The 26,354-nt window shown below is 42.8% G+C and overlaps 1 protein-coding gene across 1 annotated transcript; it reads right to left on the minus strand.

Moving 5' to 3' along the window:
* Positions 1 to 7,258: 7,258 nt before the first annotated feature.
* SUPT7L (SPT7 like, STAGA complex subunit gamma) lies at positions 7,259 to 26,296 on the minus strand. Its single transcript, XM_065632620.1, has 5 exons — positions 26,268 to 26,296; positions 25,305 to 25,961; positions 18,084 to 18,408; positions 15,954 to 16,191; positions 7,259 to 12,433 (listed from the first exon to the last, which is right to left on the minus strand). The coding sequence occupies exons 2-5, from the start codon at positions 25,715 to 25,717 to the stop codon at positions 12,171 to 12,173; spliced, it is 1,239 nt and encodes a 412-aa protein (XP_065488692.1). The 5' UTR covers positions 25,718 to 25,961; positions 26,268 to 26,296; the 3' UTR covers positions 7,259 to 12,170.
* Between the last annotated feature and the right edge of the window lie 58 nt (positions 26,297 to 26,354).

Genomic DNA, 26,354 nt, shown 5'->3' on the forward strand with positions numbered 1-26,354 from the left:
TGAGTTGAGCCATGCTGTCCTGTGCCATAACTTAAGAATAGTGAAACACAACCTAGTGATTGAGACCAAGGTGATATGACAGCTAGTAAAAATATTATTAATAAAAAATACATTTAATTCAAACAGGGATTTCCCACATAAAGACATCCTGACACTTTCTGCGGGGGAAAAAAAAAAAAGTATTAGCTTAGCTTTAAGAATCATACAACCCCCCTTCAGTTATTTGCCCTCGTTTTTCCAAAACTGCTCTGCGTGTCTTATCCTCAGCCTGTTTCTATCAATTTTTTTCATTACAGATTGGAATATGGAAGAGACATTATGCTTATTAAGTTTGCTAGCACTAAGCTGCAAAGGACTGCATGTACAATGGAGGACAGGGTCAGGATTCAGAGAGACCTCAACAGGCTGTAGAAAAGGTCTGGGGAAGGAACAGGTTAGAGAAGGGTTACGCATAAGATTTTACAGTGTTGAATAACCAGCAGCGCAAAAACAGGATGGAAGTGTGTAGGTCAAATAGGAGTTCTACAGAAAATGAGCAACAGACCCTATGGTACTTTAACCTGTAGCAAGAAGCATACAGGCTGCTCATTAGAAAATACTTTTTAAAAAGGAAAGCAACTTGGTCACACAGGTTGCCTGGGAGTCTCCCATCTGGGGAGTCTCCCATCACTCAAGAGCTCCAAGAAGAAATTTGGACAAATGTCAGTCAGGAATTATTTGCATACCAGAGTTCCTGGATGACAGAAGACGGTGGACTACAGGACCTTCTACACCTCTTCCAGCTCTATATTTCTATGGAGCTATGAGCTAGACCTGTTGCAGGACAGCTCTGTTGCTGCACAGGAGGGTCCAGCCAGGGTATGGGAGAAGAAGGACTATTCAGTTCATCCAAGGCATGGAGATGGGCAGAGGCTTGAGATTTGGGACAGCTACAGGCACAATTAACCTTGTAACCATGACAGAATCATTACTGTAGAATAAGCCCAGTGGATTTCCCAGTAGCATCTGCAGAGAATGTAAAACTAACTTGACCTAGGGATTATTTTTCCTCTAGTTCAGGACTGAATCACAGTTTCTGGTATGCTCTGTAAAATGACTGTCATCACTTAGGTAGTGACTTGCACAGGATTTGCAATGGTGTAAAGCCCAGATACTTGCAAAGAGTTCATTTTCAGAGGGAACTCAGGTAGCTGAGCAGCCAGTCTGTGATCTAGCTCTCCCTCTGCATGTCAAGTCCCTCGAGCTTACAGGTCTCTTACAGACCTACCTTCAGCTCAGGTTATAAAGGGGGTCACAATTTTAAGCTCTGGAAGTTCCCCAGTTCAGTCTCTGATGCTAGCCAGCACAGCAGTTATCCCAGTCACATTGCTGCTGCATTATTACTGCTCTGTGGATGAAAAGAGGATTAAAGTCTTCAGAGCTGTCAATCCAGATTCTTTTGGTAGCGGTCCGCTCATTTATGCAAATAAAGCCTGCAAAGCTGGAAGGAGACTGACACATAAGATTGAGAGTGGAACACGGAACAGTGATGCTGCATTTTGCCAGACAGCAAATCTATGTGCATCTCACCGGGAAACCAAGTGGAGACCTTAAAGAAGATGAAGGAGAGCAGAAAGGATGCCACAGTTCACCCACACACACACATTGAAAGGGAAAGGACAGGAAGACCCTTAGGGTCTAGAACAGACAAGATAAAGAAAGAATGTAAATATCTTTCACTGAGAACAGGTTTCGAAAACATGTGAAATTATTTCTGTGCCTTCTGGTTACTTCTGTTTCCCTTAAGGACTCCATCATAGTTGGTGGGACAGCATCAGAAGGGACAGGATAGGATATCATTTTTCTGTTGGCAGGACTCTCATTTTCCACCCTCATTTTCCTTGGAATGAAATCATGACACTTCCATTCTCCACAGCCCGCTCCATTTCTCCTTTCCCAGAAGCTGATTTCAAGATTTTCTGGTTATATAAAATAAATAATAGAACCGAATTCAGATGCATGAACTACAGATGTCAGCTTTGCCTCTCCTCTCTCTCTTGTCCTTATTCAGGTGAGAAGCTCATCTCTCCTTTTGGAAAAGCATAGAAAAAATTATTTGCAAAACAAAGGAAGTATTTTACTTAGTCTTCAAAGATTTATTGCTCAAAAATGAAGATCTGTTTCAGGATTACACACTGAACATCTACACATAAAACAGAGAAATTCCAGGACAATTAGGGATTTCTCAGAAGGGTCTTGATATATAAATTTTTGTAAAAAGACCTACTCTAGCATGAGCTTTGCTCAGTCTGCCAAAAAATTACTAGCTCTGTCTTACCCATCATAAGATATGATACATCAGAAAGCATGACACAGCTTAAATGAAGAGTGGTATTTTGTAAAAGCGACTGACCTCCTGCCAACATTCATCTGCTTTCCCACTCTGCTCATATCCCAGTTTTGTCTCTCTTGTTTACCGGGGGCTGGAGCCCGCCCGGAGCACCAGACTGCACACGTGGGCACCCACTAGCAGAAAAAAATTGACTGAAAGCAAACAATTACTAGTGGCTACTATACTTTAACTTCTGTGTGGGCAAACTCAGTCCTGGCAGGGAATGGTGAGAGTAGCAGCCCTGGCTTTTGAAAGCCTCTCTGGACTGAGACCAGGGAGCATAATGTGAAAGCAGGAGTTGTTACATATTCACAGGCTGTCCCAGTGCTGTTCTATGGGGAGATGGGTCTCCAGCTTCCATTCGGACTTTTCATGTTCCTCCGAGAGTACAGAAAGGGAGCCAATTAGCACTAACGATGGCAGAGGTGATTTAGTGATACAGACACTTGTGTATAAGAAGATGATGTGTTTTGTCAGATCAGTGGAATAAAAAAATCATTCCTGGAGCAGCACAGTCATGGCAGTTAGCCAGAGGCATCAGGTGTCCAGAGAGATGAACTGCAGATCCTGACCTAAATTTAGCCTGATGAGCTTTTTTTAAAAAAAAATTTTGCTCATTACGCTGCTGTACTGCTCTTATTCAGCAAAGCATTGAGGTATACACTTCATTCAAAGCACATCCACACCTTGTTGTTCATATATTTAAATTTAGAGATGTCTTTATCTGCATTGCTAGATGAAAGACTAGGAGCATTACATGGTTATCTCAAGCACCCAAAACTCCTCTGGTCACATATCCCATGAAGCCAAGGTGCTGACAGAAGTAGCATGGGAACCGCTCACAGTCCTTTGGGAACGGTAAATGATATGATGGTAACTGCATAGCCACATATATAACTGTAATGTACATCTCTACACAGCTAAATGCATATACAAATACTAACTATATCAGTATATCCCAAATATGTACCTACACAGATTGCCCTCTCTGTCTCTTCAGCCTTTCCTAAGGTCACTTTGAATCGCTGAAATCTCATGAATGCACAAGGGCAGGGGGAGAGAAAGGAATCAAGACTTGTAATTTTTAACTTCTGCAGTTCCTAGAAAAAGTTGACTCATCTTTCCCCTTTCTTTGCCTTTCCTTTCACTTTTAGATCCTTCACTCCTGTACGAATTTTTAGCAGATGTTCCAAGAGCTCACGCTTTCCCTCCAGGTAAGGCTGTTCACAAATCCGCTGCGCAGCCTGTCACTGTCTCTTCCATCTGCCTTTCCAAAAAGAAGCTTCAGTTCTTTCACAGTCCCACACTGGCACTCACAGGTACACATCTACTCACAGCCTGACTCTGCAAAATTACTTCTGTGCCTCGTTAAAGCACTCCAGAAACTCCTACAAACAGCACCGGAGTCTGTGTCTGTAGGCTCTGAAACTGTTTAAGACTCTGGAAGATGCCAGGTTTATGAAGAATTTATGCAATAGAGCAAAGAGAGTAAATGCATAAGGGTCCATGGCAGGACAACAAGCAATCTACTTTCTGGTCCACAATTGCAAGACCAAGCATCTTTAATCCACACTTGCTTCAGGAGTACTTGGTAGGACCAGGCCATTCTAGTTACATGCCTTATAGGACAGGTATCTTATAAGGTATCTTATTAGATGCTCTATAAGGGGAAGCACATTCATTCATTATGGAAGTATATTTCACACCCAACCCAAGAAGAAGGGAGCTTATCAAAACTGAGCCTGCAAACAGAATTGCAAGACTCTGAGAGAAAAGGAAAAGAAATCAGTGCTGAGACCTGTAGAGCTGTCATGCAAAGTTCATTTTTTTAAAGACTGGAAATGAGTGCAGGAAGGTTTCTGAGCTTTAGGCAAGAGGATCTAAATACATGAAGGAGAGAGTCTTTTTATTCATTTAATTTCTTTTTTTCCTTTGAAATCGTGGTAGAAGGTTTGGATATACTGAGATGTAACAGGTTTGCTCACTCTTTCCCACAGAAAAATCCATTCAGTAGAAAACCAACTATATTTTATCCTGCCTGCCTGTTTGAAAATACACTGTATTACAGGGCACCTGTAGTTAGTAGGGCTGTGACATCTCAGCCATATCAGACAAATTTAAATCAGATATCACAATATAAATGCAAATACTTTGCTTTCAATGTGACCATCAAAGAAGATGGGAAGTGGAGACGTGCCTTTGTTTCCTTAGAAGGTATGAGGAAGTCTCAGAATATGGGTTTAGATACTAAAGCTTTTTAGATTAGAATTGTTTAATGTCATTTTCTTTAGGCATTAAGAGTTACCAGCAACTGGCTTCCTCACTTCTTTAATATTAGAGAAATCCAGGACTGCTATACAATAGAAGATTTTATATCGACTTGAAAATTATGGTATTACAAGAGTCAAGAGAATTACAATGGGGCAAGATGGAGAGTGATAAACTGGTCTGGTTACATTTATTTAAGCCCATTCACTTATGGGCATTGCAGATGAAAAACAATGTTTTTATTAAACATTCAGCATCACAGTCTTCAAAGGAGCAGCAGCAGCCATGTCATGTTTACCAAGCACACTAAATTTCTTCCAGCAAGATCAGGAACACCAAACCAACATTGTGGCTGCTCCATGCTTGGAAAACATAATGAAAATGAGACGAAAAAAAAAAAAAAAGCCTGCTTTTCATGTTTGTTTGTGCTAGCATTGGCAAACACTATCAAGTTTCCAGTTTTTCTCAGAATATTCTGAAATTGATACTCAGAAAGAGTAACCTATGATTCACAAAATCTTTCACAGGATTACCTTTTAACAAATGCCAGATCTGACAAAGCAGGGTGACACGGACCCTAGAGCATGCTCTGTGCCCAGCCTAGGCTGCCGCAGCGACCCCTCACCTCATCTCCTCCTGCGCAAGTCCTGCTTCTCCCCCTCCTTCAGCCTGGAGGCAACAGGGATGGAAGAGCTTTATGCTGGAGCTGGCATCCAGCATACCTTCCATGCTGGGCCACCAGTTTGTTCAGCAGTAACAAGACTGAGCAGCTGAGAAGAGCCATCAGCATTTACACCAGAGACAAGGGGTTCATTTCTCACCAACCTCCACAGTTTCTGAGGAACATAAATTCATTAGCACTCACTCTACACCAGTAGCAGCCCAGATCTCCGCACGTGACCTGAAAATCCATAGTTTCCCTACAATCCAATACCCCACCTCTCTCTTGCCTCCCAGTCAGATGGACTCCATGGGCAAGGGGACAAATTAGCCCAGGGGACCGCATAACGCTCTTAACAAAAGGATAGAGGATCACCTCCCCAAAATTTCATCACAATCAAACCTGGCCTTTTTAGAGAGCATCATTCCTTCAAAGCATATCCAAGTTTCAACTTTCAGCTTTGGCTAAAACTAAATTAAATAATTGTATCAGATTTTTTTTTTCACTTGGAAGAAAAGGTTTTTTCCTAAGACTGCTTTGCAATTCAAGATGGGCAGCAGCAGTGTGCCACGGGAAGCTGGGCACAGAAACACCATCAGGAGCTGGGGAGGAGCATGAGCGGTGTGGGTCAGGGGAGGGCTGGGGACAAGCATAGCTGAAGGTCCAAAGGTGGCACAGGGTGAGCAGAGGCTAGCAGGACACTGGGACGGGGCACAAAGCTGAGAGTGAGGCACAGCTATAGGGAGAGTTTGGGCTCAGAGGCAGTAGCCCACATCTGAGGGAGAATTGCATAGAGTATGCCAGGGCTTTGACAGGCACCAGGACCAAAGAAGACCCTTCACAACACCCAAGCCTTTCAGCCAGCTCACTGACAGGGCTCCATTGCCAACTGAAGTGACACTCCCCACCCCAGAGCAAGGGCACAGAAGTGACACAGCCACGTCTCCTGAGCTGATTCCCAAGCAGAAGGCTGTTCTAGGAGAAGGGGCTGTTTCTGGAAAGACCCACCCCACCACCATCTCCCTGACACACATCTCCCAGCCCCACTGTCTCCACTGCAAGGGTGCCAGGTGCCAACTCCTCCCCAAAGGAGCTTTCATCATAATTCTTAATGAGGTCAGCTTCTTTCACGCGAGCGTTTCCACAGCAACAAAGAGGCGACTCTAATCTCCAACATAAAAGACACAGCAAAAATTACATGGTTTGGGGTTTTTTTGGGGGGAGGGAGGAGGTTGTTGTTGCAGCTGCAAGCAGCCCTCTTTGGGCTGCAGCATCCCCCCATCAGCAGCATGCGGCCACAGCCGACCCGGCCCCATGGATCAGTGACCCAGCCACATCCACAGCAAAAAGGGACAAAAGTCAGGGCAGAGAAGAGCCCATGAGCCAGTGCAAGGAAGCAGCATTCCCCCACTGAACATCCTCGCCCAGCTCTACTAGGACAGGCAGAGCACTGTGCTTCATCCACCGCAGTCTAAAGTAGTCCCCAAGAAAAAAGCAGTGTGTAGAAGAAAGAGACCAGCACATGAAAGAGCAAAGCTCAAGGCTTGGAGCAGGGCTCCTAGGTAGTCTGGTAATTTAAGTAGTAGAAGTAAATATAAGTCGTCGCTTCAGAAATAGCAACCTGTTTATGCCAGATGAATACCAATACTAGCACTGTGGTACTAATATCACTTCTGAGGCACACTGGCACCTGTGAAAAATAAGCTTTACATTTTCTGTGGCCACATCCTGGAATAACATCTCTTGTTGCCCTAGTTGTGACCTCAGTACTTTATTCAGGCCTGCAAAAGGTCAGCTCCAGATCTCACTTAAAGGTGGACAGAAACCCAAGACTGGCCTTTGTGTTCACAGCACCATTCTGCAGAACAAAGAAAAGAAAAGAATCCACACAACACCTTTAGGATTTTTATTTCTGATTTTTTTTAAAATTTTCTTAGAAATTATAAACAAACTCTCTCCAGGAGAACAAGAAAAAAAAAACAACCCACAACTGAAACATTTCCAAGCAATTTTGTTCCATATAAACACAAGCAAAGTTACATATTTCATTCACATGCATGTACAAAAACATTTTAAGTAAAACATCCTTCACACATAACATGTGCATTAGTCTCAGAATTGAGTACATAACCAGATTGGCCTCACCCTACTTAATCTTATTTTCCTTTTTTCTTTTTCAAGTGTACATTTCTATGCAAGAAATATCTCCTTTTCTGCACAGTATTATGCATATTCAAATTAGTATGGATGGTCTTAGAATTAAATCCCTAGGTAGCACAGCCTGACATACAACTATATACTCAAGTTGTTACACTGCCATTTACATAGTGAACTTTGTTGGATATCAGGCAAAACTCTTCAAAAGGAATAAAAAGGTATTGCTAGAGGGGAAAAGGAATATGATACACAGCACTCTCTCAACTACAATCCTGCATGATTTCCATGCGAAACACTTCAAAAGCCAAGTAATTCACAGATCTTGCTCTCCAAACTGGTATCAAAGTTTCCACCAATTTCAATCAGGGCAAAATAAATCACTAAAGACATCAGTGCTGCTGGATATGGATGTGATCAATAATATTCCAATTTGCCAACCACCTACCTTTGGGAAAAGAAGAGAGAAAGAAGAAAGAACCAACAAAACTGTACGCTACTGAAGGAGGTGGGTTGGCAGAGCACTTTACCAGCGACCAGCAAAAAACTACAACTGCAAGAGCTCAGCTTCATCCCAGCCCACTGCATAATCTAACTGTGGCTTGAAATTTGGGGATTACACGGTCAATGAACTCTTCACTGGTTGCATCAACACCTAGCAAAATTTTACTCTATTCATCAAAAAAGCATATTGTCTATATCTGACTTTGTGAGCTAGATCTGAAATTTCACTATTTCATGCATGATGAACATCACTGTAAATCTAAGGACAGTAAATGTTCAGGTGGGAAGAGCTCACCCAGAAACTGAAGTTTCCACATGCATAAAAGGAAACGTCAAGCACATAAATGTCAGAAGCAACACTTATCATAATGAGGAGAACAGGAGGTACAGATTTTACTCCACCATCATTTTTAAATGTACAAGTGGTGCTGAAGTATTTCTCATCTCTGCATAAACATGCATCCCAAAGAGAATCAGTAACACCTCCCTCTTACACTGCAACGACACAGCTGAATCAATGGAGGGTGAATTTCCACTGTATTTAAATATACTCGAAGCACTCAGGCTTGGCTTGTTGCAGAGTGTGTTACAGGGTGAAATGGGTGTGGAAAAAGGATGTGAAATAAAAAAAAAAAACCACAATGAAAAGTAAGACAGAACATCTGTACATGAGCAACATAAAGAAAGCACTTAAGACTGATGCTTAGGAGGTTTAACCAAAGCCCTGGAGAACAGCACATTTTCATTTTTAGCTCACTTGAAATCCTGCAAATGAGCAAGCGATGCTGGCAGCAGCCACTCTGTCTTCTAGCTCCTGAAAACAGTGCCAGGGACTTTATGCAGTTGCCCCAGCCTCAATAATACTTTATTATAACAGTTTGGCAAAGCATCTATGGAGAAAGGCCCAATGACAGGTGTTCTCACACAGCACCAAAGACACGACGGCCAAATCAAGATGAGTCTTGAGGACCCAGCCCAGCGCATTCTGTGTGTTGTGGAGAGCACTGGATCCGCTAGTTTCAGTTAAGACAGGCAGTCTGCTTTTAGCCCAGTACTACCACTTCAACGGCAAGTTCTACAAAATGTGTAGGAGAGGAAAAGCACCGGCCCAGCAGGAAGAAGCCTCCTCTGATTCCCAGATAGGAACAGCTAAACTCAGGTCACTTAACTCAGACATTGATGGCGTGGGAGCCTTCAGCTGAGGTAGCCAAGTTGAACCCACTTTACGGGCACACAAAGGAAAAACAGACATTTCTAAAAATGCCATTCATCTGGCAGGCTTTATACTTCTACTTCAAGGCCAGAAGAACGGTGACCTAAGAATTACTATTTCTCTTCAGCTGCAAATGGGGCACAGAGGAATAAATTCAGCTGCAGACATCTAAAGCTGATTGAGAAGATACCACCCCAAATGCCTTCCTATTATCTGGGCAGCCGAACAGCACAACTGTGCTGTATTTCTTCATGATTAACAGTATAGCTTAAGACCAGTATCATATAGGTCAGTAACATTTCAGTGGCCATTCTAAGGATTCTCCAGCAACAGTCCTACGCAAATGGAAGAAAAGTTCGCAATTCTCACAAAACTTTCTGAAGGATCACAGTGCCTATTTTGAATAGTAACTAAAACTCAAACGCACTTCTAAGAGGCAAACACAACTATTCTGTTTTTTACAGCTGAGAAAACCGAGACATTGCAGCATGCCTAATGGTAACTCAGAGAGAATCAAAATAATGATTTCCTTATACACAGGTCCACTGTTCAACTACTAACTAGGCTTCAAATACCTAGAATTTACTCCCCCAGGAGAAACTTTTAAAACTGTGATGGTCATTTTTAGGTCCAATGTCCATAAAAGCCTATGGTCACACATTCTTATTAGACATTGAGGAATTTTATATTTGGCTTCCACTTCTATGAAGTAGAAGAAAAATACAGTTAGGAACAAAGAATTAAGGCTAGGCATGTTATACCGAAACAAAAATACTATGTCTGGAGCTCATTCTTTCAAAAGATAAACTTGCAATTGTAAGGACAAATGGGAGGTTTGGTAAATCTCCTTCAAACATCCCAACGGCTTACGGGTATAAGGCCAGTTTAAGTGGCTGTTCACTCTTGATTCATGTTCATTCTAGCTTTTTTGAGAGAGATACTCACTGAATCAAGTTAAAGACTGAGTTGATCAACTGAGGATTGTGCAGAACAAAAAAAAAATGCTATCAGTCACCTTGAGCCATAAAAGCAAGCAGTAAAATAGATTCTGTTTCAGACTACATTGTCACAATAACAACTTTGAAAAGGAAACCTCAGCCAGCCTGAAGTTGCTGCACTGAATCCAATGAGAGTAAAGGAAAAGTTCACATTGCCAGCACGGGCTTACACCAATAGTACAATAAAAGCTGCTTCATTCTCTCTAGAAAACCACATCAATTTCTCTAACTAGATAATCAAGAAATCAACTAGAGAAGCTCTGCTGGACTTGTTACTAACAAGGAAGAATTAGTAGAGAATGTGAAGGTCTTGGCTGCAGCAGACATGGAATTCTTGAGAAACACATACAAGACAAAGTCCTAGACCTTTAGGACAACATATTTTGGTTTATCCAAGGAACACCTCAGCAGGATCTCACAAGGGACTGCCCTGACCTCCCAAAGGGGCACAAGAGTGCTGCCTTATCTTCAAAGACTGCTTTCTCAAAGTAGAACAACAGTCCTTTCTGACAAGCAGAAAGTAAAGCAGGCATGACAGAAGGCCGGCACAGATGATCAAGGAACTCCTGGACTGAGCTCAAACACACAGAACAAACAATGCAGAGGTGAAAGTGAGGATGGACTGGCCCGAAGGGATACAGACATGCAGCCCAAGCATGCCGGGACAGTTCAGAAAGCCAAAGCTCAGCTGGAGTTGAAACTGGTAAGAAATGTGAAGGGCTTTTTTAACTGGAAGCAAAAGAAAACACAGATTAAAGAAAAGAAAACACGGATTTACTGTTCAACAATGCAGGCAACCTGGTGACAAAGGATGCACTTTGTACTTTGAGGCTGATGTGCTCTACGTCTTTTTTGCCTGTTTTCACTGGTAATGTCTGCCTTGAGGCAGACTGAGTCTACTGGCAGTGTTACCTACAGCAGAGGAAGATCAAGTTAGCAAGAACTTGAGCCAATCGAGCATACCTAAGTCCATGGAACCAGAAGGAATGCATCTGAAGGCACTGAAGGAGCTGGCTGATGGCACTGTGAGGCCACTCTAAAGCATCTTTGCGAGGACAACATCATTACCATCATCAGTGACAGTTCCCCAACCAGTGAAATACCCTGACTTAAGACTGTCTTGTTACCTGCAACAGTTAGCACAATTGTAGCCAGCACATTGATGGAAGTTATGATTTCTCTCTATTCAGCGCTTGTGAGACCATATCTGGAGGATTTCAACCACTTTCATGCTCCCCCTTACAAGAAGGTCACTGCAGCAATTTCAGTGGAAGGCCACAAAGCCAGTTAAGGGGCTGGAGCACAGGATGTACACGAGGAGGCTCGGGTACCGTGGTTTCTTCAGACTTCAGAAGCAAAAAGGCTAAAGAGAGATCTCATTGTATACAACCACTTAATGGGCAGGTTAGACAGAGTCAGACTCTTCTTAGAGATGAACAATGACAGAACAGAGGCAATGAACACAAGTTGGAACACAGGAAATTCCAACTGGATGCAAGAACATGTTTTTTCTTACTATGAGGGTAGTCAAATAGGGAAAACGCCCAAAGAGGTTTGGCATCACCATCCTTGGAGATATTCAAAACTCAACCGGACAAGGCCCTGAGCAACCTGATCTTAACTGGCTGTGCTTCAAGCAGTGGGCTGGACTAGAGACTAGAAACCTCAAGATGTTCCTTCAACCCAAATTATTCAATCATCCTATGACTTAGCAAATCTCTTCACAAATACCTTCCACTGGTAACTTCCTCATTAATCTGCCAAAGCAAGCCACGACACCATCAAACATATAGGGTGATCTTCAATCTCATGAGTCAGGATGGAGTATGGAAGCCAGCAAAGAGGGGCGGGGAAGTGAACAACACACCAAATGTCTCATAATAATTTTATGCAAAGTCCCTCATACACCAGGGCCAGCCCTGTTTGTAAATCACAGTGCTCTCTTAGTTCATTTCAAGTCCATTACATACCATCAGGATTAAATAAGAAGATTGTCTATTTTCACATCTTCTTCAGTTTTTTCTTGCAACGCTGGTTAAAGACAGGTGAGGATCCCATCAGACTGTCAGGAGAATGAGAACCATAGCTGCTCTCAGAGCCATTGGGGCTCTGTGGCATGCCAGCTTCACTCATACCTGACATCGGTTCCTCAAAGACATCGCTGCCAAGGACCCCATGGCCATGTACATTGGCCTCCTCATTTTCCTGTGGCTCCATTTTCACCTGTGCCAAGTTCCAGAGCGGTGAAGCATTCACCTCAGCCCCTAGAGAAAGAAAAAGCACACAGTAATAACTGAATAAAAAGACAAATTACAAATGGCATACAGATGCAAGAGACAGCAGCACTGGTAAAGAATGAGCAAAAGCAAAGCTACGGGTGAACTAGGCTGGGGAGCAGAAACAAACACACACCAACCAGTGTGAGGGAAAAAAAAAAAATGTTGGCTTTTTTTTTTTAATAGCCCAGTAATTGTCACTCTAAAACATGTGATGCTATCCTTTCACAATAATCCTCCAGGTGGTTTTCTCCATGAGAAACAACAACCTAAAGAGTCCACATCACTCTCCAGAAGCAAGGAGTGTCTCAGCAGCAATGAGCACAACATGGACTAGACCCTGCGCAAGCAGGGCTTAGAGGCAGTCCAGAAGTCATTCACGATGATGAGGTCCTTGCAACATCAGCAGCCCCCTTTAAGCTGTCAGACATACTGGACTTCTGGTAGTTCTGCAAGGGAGGCGAAGTGAGATGGCAGAGGACTGGGTAGAGGAACAGTCTCAAATACCACTCCCAGCACTGAAATGCAGGAACATCAGAGCTGCAGTCAGCCATCCAACAGCCTGCCTCGGATTCAGAACCCACAGGTCTCATCCTAGCCTTCAGCAGAATGGAAAGAAACCCTCTTGGCCCAACCTCACAGACACCCTGCTGGGAAACAGCACCCTCTTTTATTTATTAATTAAAAAAAAAAAATCAGACTAGTGTGCAATCTGAGCAGATTGAGGATTTTCTTTACAAGGTTACAAAACCGTATTTCTTGATAACAGCAAATGTTTTTCTCCCCAAGAGCAGTAATTATAGATTGTGTTCTTTCTGCTTATTTACAGTTTTAAGAGAGACAAAAATCCTATTAAAAATACACTAATTGGGCCCCTTGTTGAGATGGGCATAACAGCCCAGAACTGAAGAAAGCCTGAAATCTTCTGACTTTTAAATCTAGTCCCTCTTGTGCGCGGTTAAATTCACATGAAAAAACAAAACAAAACAAACCCACCACATACCTAGGAAAACAGATTTAATAGCTTTTCCAAACTTTGTGTCTCAAGGAGTTTGGCTACAGTTTGAATGCACAACCAACCCTCTTGTACTGAGCCAAATCTGCTACGATTCCCTATTATCAATATACTACTAACAACAGTCCCTTATTACTAGCAGTTACACAGAGAACGAGTTTCCACCACAAGTTTGTACTGTGAATTCTCCCTTATGAAGGAATCGGGTGTCTTTTCCAAAGCAGCGTAGCCCAAAACAGGGTTTGGGAGGCCTTTGTGGTAACACAGCCTACGTTAGCTCAGCAGTTAGACACCAAGCCAGAACAAAAGCATATGCTCGTGTCCAGTTGCCTTAATGAAAAGTCCTTTTTATGCTAATTATAAGTAAATGTGTTCTTCTCAACAACAATGGACGCATCATTAAAATGTTATCAGTTCCACAGAGTTGCAACTCCAGTTTACACAATAATCAAAGATGCTCACTAAACTCACTGTGTCTTTCATCAATTGCTCTTCATTGCTCATCCTTATTCCTTTCAGCTCTATCACCTGTCATTGAGGGTGTCACTAATAAGTACTTAAGCATGACACAGGACCTTTCATCTTCAAAGTACCTTAACTTCAAAGTACTTTACAAATGAGCTAATCCTTATGTTATCTTGCTGGGTGGAAGAACAAGGTCCCCAGTTTTGCCTTCATTTCCCCAACTGCAATGAAGCAGCTAGTCCACAACCACGACGTCAGGCACGAGCAGAAACACCAGCAGAACACGAAAGGCTGTAACAAGAGTTTTGCCCTCGGACACTCAAGCCTTGCTGCCCTCTCCACGGGCCTCGCATTTGTATTTTCGTGGTGGCGGTGTCCTAATTGCAGCAGCTTTTTCTCACTCCTTATCATATTACACTCTCCAGCCTGCCCAGCTTTAGACTGGGCTGTCTCACAGTGACGAGATTTCCAAAGGCCCTTGTGAAGTGAAGAGGGATTTTCAGGGAGGAACAGAGCACTTGTATTCTTAATTAGAAAACATCAATTCGGTATCAGAGAGGCAAGAAGCATTTAATATACAGCTACCGTGCTAACCTCTGGATCTCAAGTGGGAGATGCTAATACAAAGCTTTCTAGATGAATCACTTGCAAACCCAGATGGGCCAGAGGAACCTGCTGTTCCCTCTCCCACAAAAATATGAGCACTTCACATTTCAGAGGTACTATAGAAAACAATACTAGCTTCCAGAAAAACATTAGATGGATTTGTGCTTTTTAAAAATACAGCAAAATGTGCTAAAAAAAAAAAGGACCCAGAGGTATACTCTAACCTCACCACATATACTATTTAGTTTAGGGTTAATAGGAGAACAGGCTTCATTGTTTTCTAAACATATTTTTAAGTGAAACAGTTATTATTGCAGGGATTTCCAGAGTTCAGAAGGTTCTATACAAAAATCAAAACTGGCTTTCTTCCTGAGAAGAATGTCGTCTTCATTTTCCTGGAAATATAGCACTACTAAATGGTGCACAGAACAAAACCTGCACATAGGTATAGAAAAGGCACAGCAGAAGCAGATTCTCCCATGCTGGCCACCAGTGTGCTCCAATGCCAACATCATGCGATGACACTTTGAGAAAAAGAGTGCAGTCTCCGTAACCCCACTACTTCACTCACCATTTCACTTTCCACCACCTCAGCTAACCACAGCAGGCTTGGGGGTGAAGATGCTAGAACAGGAGAGACTCCCACAAGCCCATTTCACACGAGTCACTGATAAGCTTTCATAAAACAATGATTATCACTACCAGGGTGACTTCCGAATATGGAGGACTGCACCAAGTATCATTAGTATTTCCACAACTCATTCCATGCCTAAGCTGCATAGGGTCTTGAATTTATTCCACGGACAAGGAACACGGCCTTCAACTTTTCAGTGACATGAATCTCTGGCCAAGAATTCAAAACTACTCTGTTTAAAAAAAAAAAAAAAAAAAAGAAGGAAAAAATATCCGGTAGTCTCCTTAATAGAAATAAAGATAAAACTCTAGTATCTTTTAAACTAAAATAAATACATATATAGAAAACCAGAAGTTCTTTTTGTCTTTGTTACATCAGACGGGGGGGGGTGGAAAAAACAGTGCTCACACCTGCAGCAAATACCCTAGTTCACAAAACAGGAGTAGAGTCCTTGGGCCATCACTGTAGAAAAACAATCTATTTCACACCAATAACAAAGACAAGAACTCTAATGATCCCCTAAAAATAAACACCATATAAAGCATTTTGTGTTCTACAAGGTCCACGAATGGAGTAACTATTTAACAAATCCTCATAATTTATACCTTTGACTCTTTAGTTTCATATTTAGAAAGCAAGAAAGGGTTTGTCTCTCATCCAAATCTTTTCATTACAGCCTAAAAATCCTTTCTCCTTCTTCCTCACATTGGGATCTGCTATTAAAAATGGAAACCAGATCACATGAAACAGCTGATACACTGTTTCCAGCAGTAGCAAGAAACCCCTACCTGAAGTCTGCGGGGAAGCTTCTACTTCCAAGTTGGCAGAGAAGCGCTCGCTTTGAGCTCCAAGGACTCCAACAGGCAAAGACTGGTCTCCAGAAGCCAAATCACCTTCCAGTTCCTCACTTATGGGAAAAGTAATATCACTAACAGGTTCCTCCTTAATCTTCACAGGCTTTGTGTCTTCGGCTGCCTTTTCGGGGTTGACAATCTTCTCATACTCTTCAGAGAGCTGCTTGCTAACCTGTCAAAAATCAGCGAGGGTGAAAAAGCGGCCAAAAAGGTCAGAGTGACTTCAGAGATTCTCATGGTGATTACATTGCAGTGCGTTCTGTTCCCAGAATATTATTAACATCTGACCTGAATGAACAAGTAAATGGGTTATCAGCTACACAAGAAAGATTTTTTTTCGCCTTTAAGAACACCTCTGTCCTGTAACAAGGGCTTTAGTAACAGGTTTAATCCATTAACACATCTGTTTGATAAATATCAGCACCTTTACTTCACAGAGAGTAATGATAAGGCCCAGAAATTTAAACAGGGCATGAAACAAATGCAGTGTCTCAGTCTTACTTTTTGGTTTTACCTATAAGATGATCCCCCATTTGCCAGTAACAAATTTATTCCAGCATTAAAAAACAAGCAGTTCAGACATTCATCACTGCTGGGCAAAGCCTGGGTACCCTCGGTCAGATTTACATCAAAAAGCACAAGTTTTCTCCAGTCAGAGAAGTGAAACCAACATGGGAATGAGATATAGAACTACCCTGTACTTCTAGAAACTTAACATTGTAACCAATTAAATTTAAAAAATCAGATTTCATCTGCTTCTAACCAATGCTTGTTTATAGCACTGAATCACAACAGTCAGTCAACTGTGCTCAGGAAAAGTTTAAGTGTTTTAATAGTAGAAGCAAGAAGGAAAAAGAACCGCAAGGGTATTTCCCCTTCCTAGATACACTTCCAAATACAGAGGCTACTGTGGACCTCAGCCCCGCATGAAGAACAGAACAAATAAGACAATGACCAGCTGGAGGATAAGAGTGAACTGCATCAGCAGAATGATGCAGAAAACCCAAATTCCAAAAGGAGACATCCGAACAAAAACATTTGAACAAAAATTAACTGGTTTTTTGAACAAAAATGTTTCTAATGAAGACCGATCTTGATGATGTCATTTTTATGCACAAACCTCAAGTCCAACACAGTTTACATACCACGTGCGTTTATGGGTGTCTCTGATTTGTACTGTCTCTGTAAGCCATAGGGTGCCTACCCCGGGAAAGGGAGCACAAGGTAGCTGCTCCAAGACGCGTCAACTGCCACTCAGATAATGTGACAAGGAGGAAGGGATGGCAGGCTTTGTCTTTGGTCACAGGTTACCTACTTGTTTCAAGTCTTGGTTTTTGATGAGTAGGAGTAAAATTCCTGCTTCAAATCTTTGCATTTCTGTAAGTCCACAACAAGCAGACAGTCTTATACCGTTCAAATGAAGTGCATATGTTTAATTTCACAGAATAACTGGTCCAAGAGAAGTCAAACCTTTATTCTTACAACCTACATTGATATGGCACCTCTTATTCCAAGGAATTTAACAATTCCTCTTCTTTTTCCACAGAAGCACAGTCACTTTCAGAGTGGAAGGCACCACTTGTGTGACAACTCAGATCAGCGCAATACTACCCGATGCTCTTAAAACTTAAGCAAGTCACCCTTTGCTTAAGCAAACACAAAACCATTGCACAGTCAAGTAATTTCTGTTTACCTGCTTACTTGTTTTCTGAAATGGTAAGCAGCCAAATACCCCATTAAAGCACAAAATTCAGCTAATCAGTCAGTAGAGATTCCACCTCTACCTGTTAGTTTTGTCTGGGCCATTCAGGAGCTGCATGCCTCCTCTTAAACCCAGACAAACCATCAGTAGAGCATTCTTAGCCTCAGCAGGGACACAAATAAGGGGCTCTGTCTTCCAGTCAAAAAAAACCTGTTTATCTTTTCCTTGATGACTCCCCTCCACACTCAAGAGGCTTCCTGTTTTGATTTCACTTCAGCAAGACCCAGGACTTGCTACTGGAATAAGCAATTGTGCTGGGGGCACGTATATTGGTGCCATCCGGTCCCTACTGCTCTTCTCACCTGAAGCATGTAGCTGTGATAATCCTTAATGCGGTGTTGCCAGAACTTCTGCAGTGAGAGCACACTGCCAATGCCCACCTCATGGAAGACCTGCTCCATGACATCAGGGAAAGGGGTGTGCCCAAGTCGAGCTTCTCGATCCACAGCAAAGCGCAGCAGTTTGGTGAACTTCAAGCAGTACTCATGGGCGATGTCTGTCAGGGTCTCCAGGACGCTCTCATTGGCACACTCAAAGCCTGTGTGAGCCAGGATGGTGGCCATTGACTGGTAGAGAAGCTGCCGGCAGGAGGACCAACTCAGCTCAGTCACTGGCTCCCCTTTTCCTCTAAAAAGCAGAAAAGACAAAAATAGCACACCTCCGAATACTGAAAGGAATGTGTCAGTTGAAGAGATATTGTCAATAATAAGGTGATGTACAAAGGGGAAGCAGATTGTTAGAGGTTCTCCACAGCTTCTCTATTACATATGAACACTACTTAGAGCAAGGGTTTATCTGCTTTCCCTCCTTCCCCCCTCTCCAAATCAGCACTGCCGATTCTCATTTTCTCTTCTAATGCCAAAAGATTCCTTGGGTGATGCACGAATGTGAGATGCAATTCTTCTGAACCCTTAAGCAACTCCCTTCCCACCCAAGAGCCTTTTTTTCCTGGAGATGTGAATTAAATGGGTCCTTAACACAAACAAAAATGGCATTTTAGATAACCTGAATGCAAATCATTTCTCCTCTCAGATAATCACATTTCTCTTCCTTATTATCTCTGATGTCACAGACCTAATAGTAAGACACAAAGACTTCTGCGATAGGCAAGATCTGAAATGATAATGCAAAAGACACACATAAAAAGCAAGAAACGGGATACACATACATTTCATAAAGGTACACTGTAGCCAAAAAGACCACTTCCTTGCCCTCATTTCCAGTAGTCACTGACAGAAATATACCCATATGCTACCTAAGAAGTGAACACCAGGCCTGGAGGGGTTCTGCCGTTGAGCAGCACCTCCCAGCCTTGGGTTTGAGATTTCTCTTCTCAAAGAAGAAGTTGCTAAGCAGGAAGCAGAGACCACGGAGGATGAAGGATATGGCAGAACAACTGACATGTCAAACATCATCCATTTACAGTCAGGCAATTGAATGTTTCATCAAGATGAGTTAACAAATAGAAATTCCACACAGGAAAAAAGAGAAGATAAGATAAAGCAAGGCCTCTGAAAGGTAAACAGATTTCTCAACTCAATTAGATGCCTGTGATGTATTTGCCTGTATCAGTAACATGGTCTTCAAATGCTGATGTCAAAAAATCAAATTTCCTTTCTGCTAAGTATGGTATTTATATGCTTTTTTACACTTCATTCAGCACCAATGGCAGAATGAAGCTAACAATTTCACCCTTCATTTGTTTCTGATCAAGCCCTCTTCCACAGCCCAGCCCGAGATTCGCCTCGCTCTCACTCTACATTACTTGCGTATCACCACACATTCATGCCAGGAACAAGACCTGATTAAACAGTACACAGACGGCACTGATGCCTTGATAAAATTCTCACTACTCTTGTTACTCGAACAAGTGCATTAAGTACGCTTCACTCTCGCTGAGGTGCTGGGTCACAGAGACTCAGCTCCTCCTGATCCTCAGGACTGACCCATAGAAAACCACTGCAACACAGCAGGGAAAAAAGGAAATATTTCAGGGTAGGGAACACGGAAGGTTAAACTTCGAGCTATCAGGACCAAAATCATTTTCAAGAACAGCAGATCAGCACTTTGATTATTCAAATAAAGGGAGGGATCACACTATATTGAGAGCTGCAGATGATGATATTTCTAAGTGGATATTAAGAACAGCATGTGGCTCTCAGGTCATGGATTCATCCCAGTTATTCATTGCTGGAAAATGACTCACATCCCAATTCCTAGTCAATTATGTAACTACTTTGTAAAGAAGACAGCAGGCGCTCTGACAAGATGAATTAAAAGATCATCAGTTCCCTTATAAACAAAGTGTCACCCACACTGGTTTCACATCTCCCTCGGTCTCCCCTCCACCTTCTACCAACAGACTTCTGAACTTCACAAACAGCCATATGTCTCATACAACACTGGGTTACAACAGAAGAAAACAATCATCAAACAAAACCAACCAGAAAACAAGCATCAAAATTTATGCCTATAAAATAGAATCTCTTCTTTTTTAACACATATAAAGGGCATACCCAGCTCTCCAGCAGCCATCAGTTGAGAGTATCTTATGCTACCAAAACCACCCAACACCAGACTACTATTAACACAGAGACAAATAAAGAGCCATTACTGACACTCTGCCATTCAATCAAAACACTATGGACAAACTTAAACTAGACACAGAATTTGGCAAGCCCAAGCAGGATACTCAGCCACTTGTAAAGTTGAGCACAACCACCATTTAGCAATGCATATCACTGCTCAGAAGCAGCAGAGAATGTTATATCTCTCTTAAACTCCTAGAGGGAAAGAAACTAATTGCCAGCATTAAAATGCAGCTAGGTCACTATGCTGAAAAGGATATAATCAACTTGAAATCTAATCAATTGAAGACAGAGAGAAAAGAAATTTCAGGTACTGTACTCAAATCCAAATCCCCACCTCTTGTTCTTGGTAGGGTCAGGCAATTATGTTTTGCTTCTCTTACATTTTCTTCTCTTGTTTTCCTGTTTCCCACAATAAACAATAGAGGAAGATGATTAAAAGCCCAATTAGACGGCAAAAAATGAAATATTGTTGTAGATGTTAATGGAAGACAACAAATGACAAAATATCTTTTTTTCTTCACCTCCTTTAACCTTCAGGTACTGACTGATAAGAATGCACATAAACAGAAACAGCCATATAGAAACATTTAAGCTGAAAGCAGCTATCTAATGTCAAGCCTTGCCAAAATGGAGCAGCCAACTTCTTTTCCCTGATGATCATAAGTAAAGAGCCTTGGTCTTCAATCTCATCCAGATACCTAGTACCCACAAAAGCACCCTTCCAGATATGATCATCACGCAGAATGCCACTCTCTGCAGCACTTATTGCTTTCCTGAAAGTCTCCCTGTCCAGCTCCCATTCAAAACAAAGCTTCCATTTAACATATCACCAGGGTCATACAGCTGTGAGTAAACAAGAGTGGTTTAATCCCTAAAATTCTGTCACTAGAGATTAACAAAACTGGCAGTTAGGCCTGTGACTTGGAGATGATCATCTCTACAGAATATATAGTATGAAATTTATCACAAATACTGGCCAACTTGTTGCTCTTTGATTTTGTATTTCCAACAGGATCTATTTTTTTATATATGGGTCACCAACAGTAAATGATGCTCCAGACAGAAACCTACCTGCCAAGCCATGAATTCATCAGAGCCAAAGCCCAGCCTTTTCCCACTGCTGCCAGCAAACCTGCAACATGCAGAACTTCACGACAGAAAAAAGTGTCCACTTACACCAACCAGTCTTATTTTCAGGATTAATAATGTTTCAGAAGTCACAAAAGGCCCATCTTCTCTGTCAACAAGACATTCCCCAAAGGTACCACAAGCTCCTCTCCTGTAAGGTTGTTTTTCTTGGAGGGAAGGAGATCTCATGATTCATTTCCCATCCAACTGTATTCAGGGGAAAGTGTTTAGGCCAAGTCAGTACAAGGATTGATGGCCAAGGTTCACTCAACTGCAGTAACAGATTGAAGTGCTCTGCTCCCTCCTAGGTGAGCGTAAGCTAGCAGCAGATGGAGGGAGGGGTTGTTTTTCCTATGAACACATCAATTGTATGAAACATTACATTGTGGAGTTGAATTTCTACCAAACGAGGTGCAACAAGGTCGCTTCACAGCCATTTCCCCCAAAACAGTAAAACAAAGCAGAGCATTGGAAAAATGAGATTATACTAGTCAGTGCATCGAAGAACACAGCAAACTCAAACCAGAAAGCTGTTTCCTTTTGCAAAAGGGCCTCTTTCCATGTCATCCTGAGCAAGGTTCTTTTTAACTGTCTCTGCTATGTCTACAGAAGGCTGCACAGGTATCACAAGAGGCTGCTCCATAGGTAATGGCAAGAGGTAATAAATACTGTTTGGAAAATAAATTGGGTCCCAGGGGCCAAAGCCAGAAGACCAGACAGTTTAGGGGCTAAGCCAAAGTGCTTAGTCAAGCAGGGCAAGTACGTTCTGCCTGCTCTGATTTCCAATGCTCCAAATCCTTCCCAACATTAAACCTGCTATCCCACCAACACAAGCTTCCCTTCTTCTGTACAGACATTTCTTAACTACAAACTCTTCTGCCATGAACTGTCTTCCCATTGCAAGCTCCCCATTTCATTCACAGATTATCTTTCAATGCAAAGCACACATCCCATGTGGTCAGGAACACAAATGAGAGAACTGCACAGAAACCTATTAAGAAACCAACCATGCACACACAAGAAAAAGCATCTGAAGAGGCATATAATGAGTAGGTTTGGTTTCGTTTGAAGACTGATTCATGCTAATCAGAGAAAGCTGAACAGAGGAGGAAAAGCTAGCAACCATATTATGGTAAGAGCCTCCTGTTCAAATGGTAGTTTTTGAGTCTGCAGTTCCTTATTCATTCTTCATCGATTATGCTTGAAGCTTACCTTCTGTTTCTATACCCACCAAAACCAAATGATAATCCCTTATTGTGTATTCCAAGAATTGAAACATCAACAGCTGCAAATCACCAGAACCAGATGGTAATTCATCCAGGAATACTAAAGGAATTCAAGGATGAAATAGTTGAATAGCTGTGGTGAGTCACCCCTTCCGTTAAACTGCCTTGGTCTATGAGGACCAGCAGACAAAAAACATGAAAACATTTTCTTGTGATAGCTTCAGAACAGATGTGAAGAACTGCAGGCTGGGAAGCCTGGTATATTCTGGTGCAACAGGGAAATTCAAAGACATGATAAGAAGAGAATTAGAGGACACATGGGTAAACATGATACACCCAGAAAGAGTCCAGACAGCTTTTGTAAATGGAAAACCTGCTTCACAAACATATTAAGGTCCTCTGAATCAATCAACAAGGAAGTACATAAGAGATCTCCACTGTGGAACCTGGGTCTTCCCTCGAGGTCTTGTGCCAGAATCATGTTTTGTTTCAACACATTTATAAACAGTCCAGAAAAATGGAGACGGGGAATAGCTTCGTGATTAAAACTGCTGGCAGTACAGATTTTAGAGGGTTGAAAAGACAAAAACAACGGAAAACTAGCAGTAAATTAGTTCTGACTCTTCCTCGTCTCAAAAGGGATGAGGAGGTAGGGGTTACAGGTACAGGGCGGGGCAGAGGGGAGGAAAACCAAAATGAATCCAGGGAATAACAAAATAAAAGATAAGGGTGTATGGTCCAAGGATGAAAACGAATAACAAGGAAACAGAAGAGGACATGACTATAACAAAGAAACTTGTGGTCTGATTCAGGCTGGCCCCTCTCATCTTCCTTTCTTCCTGTGCCTAAATATACCTATACACTGCTTCTCAGACCCAGGTTACTGCCAAAGGAAATGGAATTAAAATATGGATTTAGTCAAATACTGTAACTCTGACAATGGCACTTCAGAAGGCAGCATAAAATTAAGCACTACCATGTTTTATCAAGGGAAAGAATGGTCTTCCTTAAATTGTTTTTACACGCTAAGAACAAGCATCAGTGAATCATATAACTTTATTTTTACTACTATAATACCAGCAGCTATTCTTATATGTAAGTTTCTTAAAACAGTTACAAACATACCACAACAAATTCAAAGCTTTCCTCCTGGAAAAGCATAAATGTGTTTAGTTTAGCAAACACACAATTAAATTCTAGTCTACACTGCAGCTCATTATAATTCCACTCTCTATCAGTCACAAAACATTTAATTCCAAAATTGTCTATCCAGTTTTTGCAATCTAGTCCTTAAACTCCCCCATGTGGTTGACTGCTAAATAACATTTCCTTACTCGCACCCCAGAAACTCCCAAGGGACAACAAAAAGACAAAGCAGCCCCCAAAACAGAGACAGAGCCACAGAAAACTGAGCTTAAAGCTGAAGCTACTCAGTTCTACAAACGACACGGCCAGAAAGAGCAGGAGTCACAGGGCTTAATCAGACTTAATCCTCACAGGACTGGATATCCCTTTACCCCTCTCGGCCAATTACTTCATTTCCTCCTCAAAGGATGATGGTGTTCCACCACAGACAGGACTAAAGAAGCGCTCTATTGTTCAGAGACTGTTACCAAAAGCAACATCTTTCAGTAAAATGCATTTTAGACAGCCTCGGGCCATTAAAGATCTCCGTGGCATTTAACTGCTACATTACATTTTATTGATGCACATTTTCCCCATTTTAAAAACTAAAATGTATTATCCTCTCCCGCATCATGTTCATTGGTGCACAGCCTTTAATCTAAGAACAAAAAGTTATAGTAGTGAGGGTTAATCCCTAAATTTAAATGCCCAGAACCTACAAAGTATCACGAGATCCTGCACAAAATGCAACACCTCCTCGTGAATTTAGTACCTATCAGAGGGGTAGACAGGGAGGTGCTGGCAATACTATTTAATCAAAGATTGGCTGCAGAGGTAGAAGCAATGCAGCCTTCCTTGACATTTTCTCCAGTCCTTGGCTGGTGGAGCCAGTACCAGAGACAAGAACTCCCTTCACCCCTACTCATGATCACCTTTGGCCTGAATAACACCAAAAAACAGGTCAAAATGTAATAGTTACCAGTCACAGGTCCTTGGCCACTAAAATCGTATAAATATGTTATCAAAACATATTTTCAGAACCTACAACTAAACAGACAAAAACCTAGTCATGTGTCTTCTGGATTTTCAGTTACAATAATGCAAGTTTAGCTGTAAGTAACCTAAATAGAAGGGACTTCACATTCTGTAACCAAACTTGTCAAAATACCATTGAAGACAGCAAAACCATTCACAAACATGTAGCATAGCACTAACAAGACAAATCAGCACTACACATCCACATTTTATAGACAGGCAACAAAAGCACATTTATTTTAAACAATGTGCATGTTATCCACACGGAAGAAATTTAGGTTTTCCCTTTTTGAAGCCTGTTCTATACTTTACATACAACTGGCCCTTCTGCCTAAGGGAATTGACATAACTACATATATATTTAAAAACACTCAGCTTTCCTTCAGCCAAGAACTAACCCAAAGAAACAGCAACACACCTGTAGAAATCACTCTCTGGGTCACTGTGCCTCAGCTGAAATGGCATTTTGGGGGTTTTGCTATCCAGAGGAAGCAGGTCATCAGGGAGAGGTGGAGAGGCCGGACAAGATGGCAGAGGTTCGTTGTCTTCAGTTTTTATGCCCTCTGCTTGCTGCTGGTTTTGAGCCTGGGCCATGGCAATGAGGCTACGCAGGCGCCTGTTGTGCTGGATGAGCTGAATGGTGTGAATGGTGAGGCTGCAGGGCTCGGAGGGGATGTCCAGCATGGTGGTGGGCCGGGGCTTGTTTGCGGACGGCTGATGCAACGGCGGATCTTGGACTTCCACCGTGCGAAACTCACGCTGGAGCAAGTCAAAGGAGCTGCGGTTGGCCTGGTTGGATGAAACCGGAATCTCACCCCAATATCGCAGCATTTTTACACAGGTCGCGTATCGTCCTCACAGCCCAGAAGGTGGCCACCAAATACTGCAGAACCTGTCACAAGGAAAAGCGCTGGGCCCTGGGTAGTGGCAGGAACTGGAGCTGAGACGATGCTCCGAATGAAGCGAACTACGAATGTGGAGGGAGCTCCGGCTCAGCGCCTCACCCAGCAGCGCGGCTCCCACGGCGGCATCAGGACACAGCGCCGGCCCTTCACAGGCTACATTGCTGCTTCTCCTGAGCGGGGGAAGAAGAAAGAAACGCACCCGTGAAGGGGAAATTATTTATGTTTGTAACTGGGACGAGTGTGGCTGCACCTGGGCCCCGCCGGCCCCTCGCTGCGCGGCACCCACGGCGCGCCCCGACTTGCGCGGAGCAACCCCGGGGGCCGCACTCAGTTCGCCCGCCACTCTCCCAAACCCCGCCGCCCGACCTCCCCAGGCCCAGCTCCGGGCCCGCGGCCGCCCCTCACCCCGGCCCGCGGCTCGCCACGGCGGCGCCCAGCCCGCCAGCCCGGCGCAGAGCCCGCGGCCCCCGCCGTACCCCGCACCGGCCCCGCCGCTCCGCGCCGCCGAACCGGAAGTCGGCCCCGGTCCGCCAGCAGAAGAGGCTCCCCCGCCAGCAGCGCGC

Source organism: Caloenas nicobarica, chromosome 3 (genome assembly GCF_036013445.1).
Source record: "Caloenas nicobarica isolate bCalNic1 chromosome 3, bCalNic1.hap1, whole genome shotgun sequence".
NCBI lineage: Eukaryota > Metazoa > Chordata > Aves > Columbiformes > Columbidae > Caloenas > Caloenas nicobarica.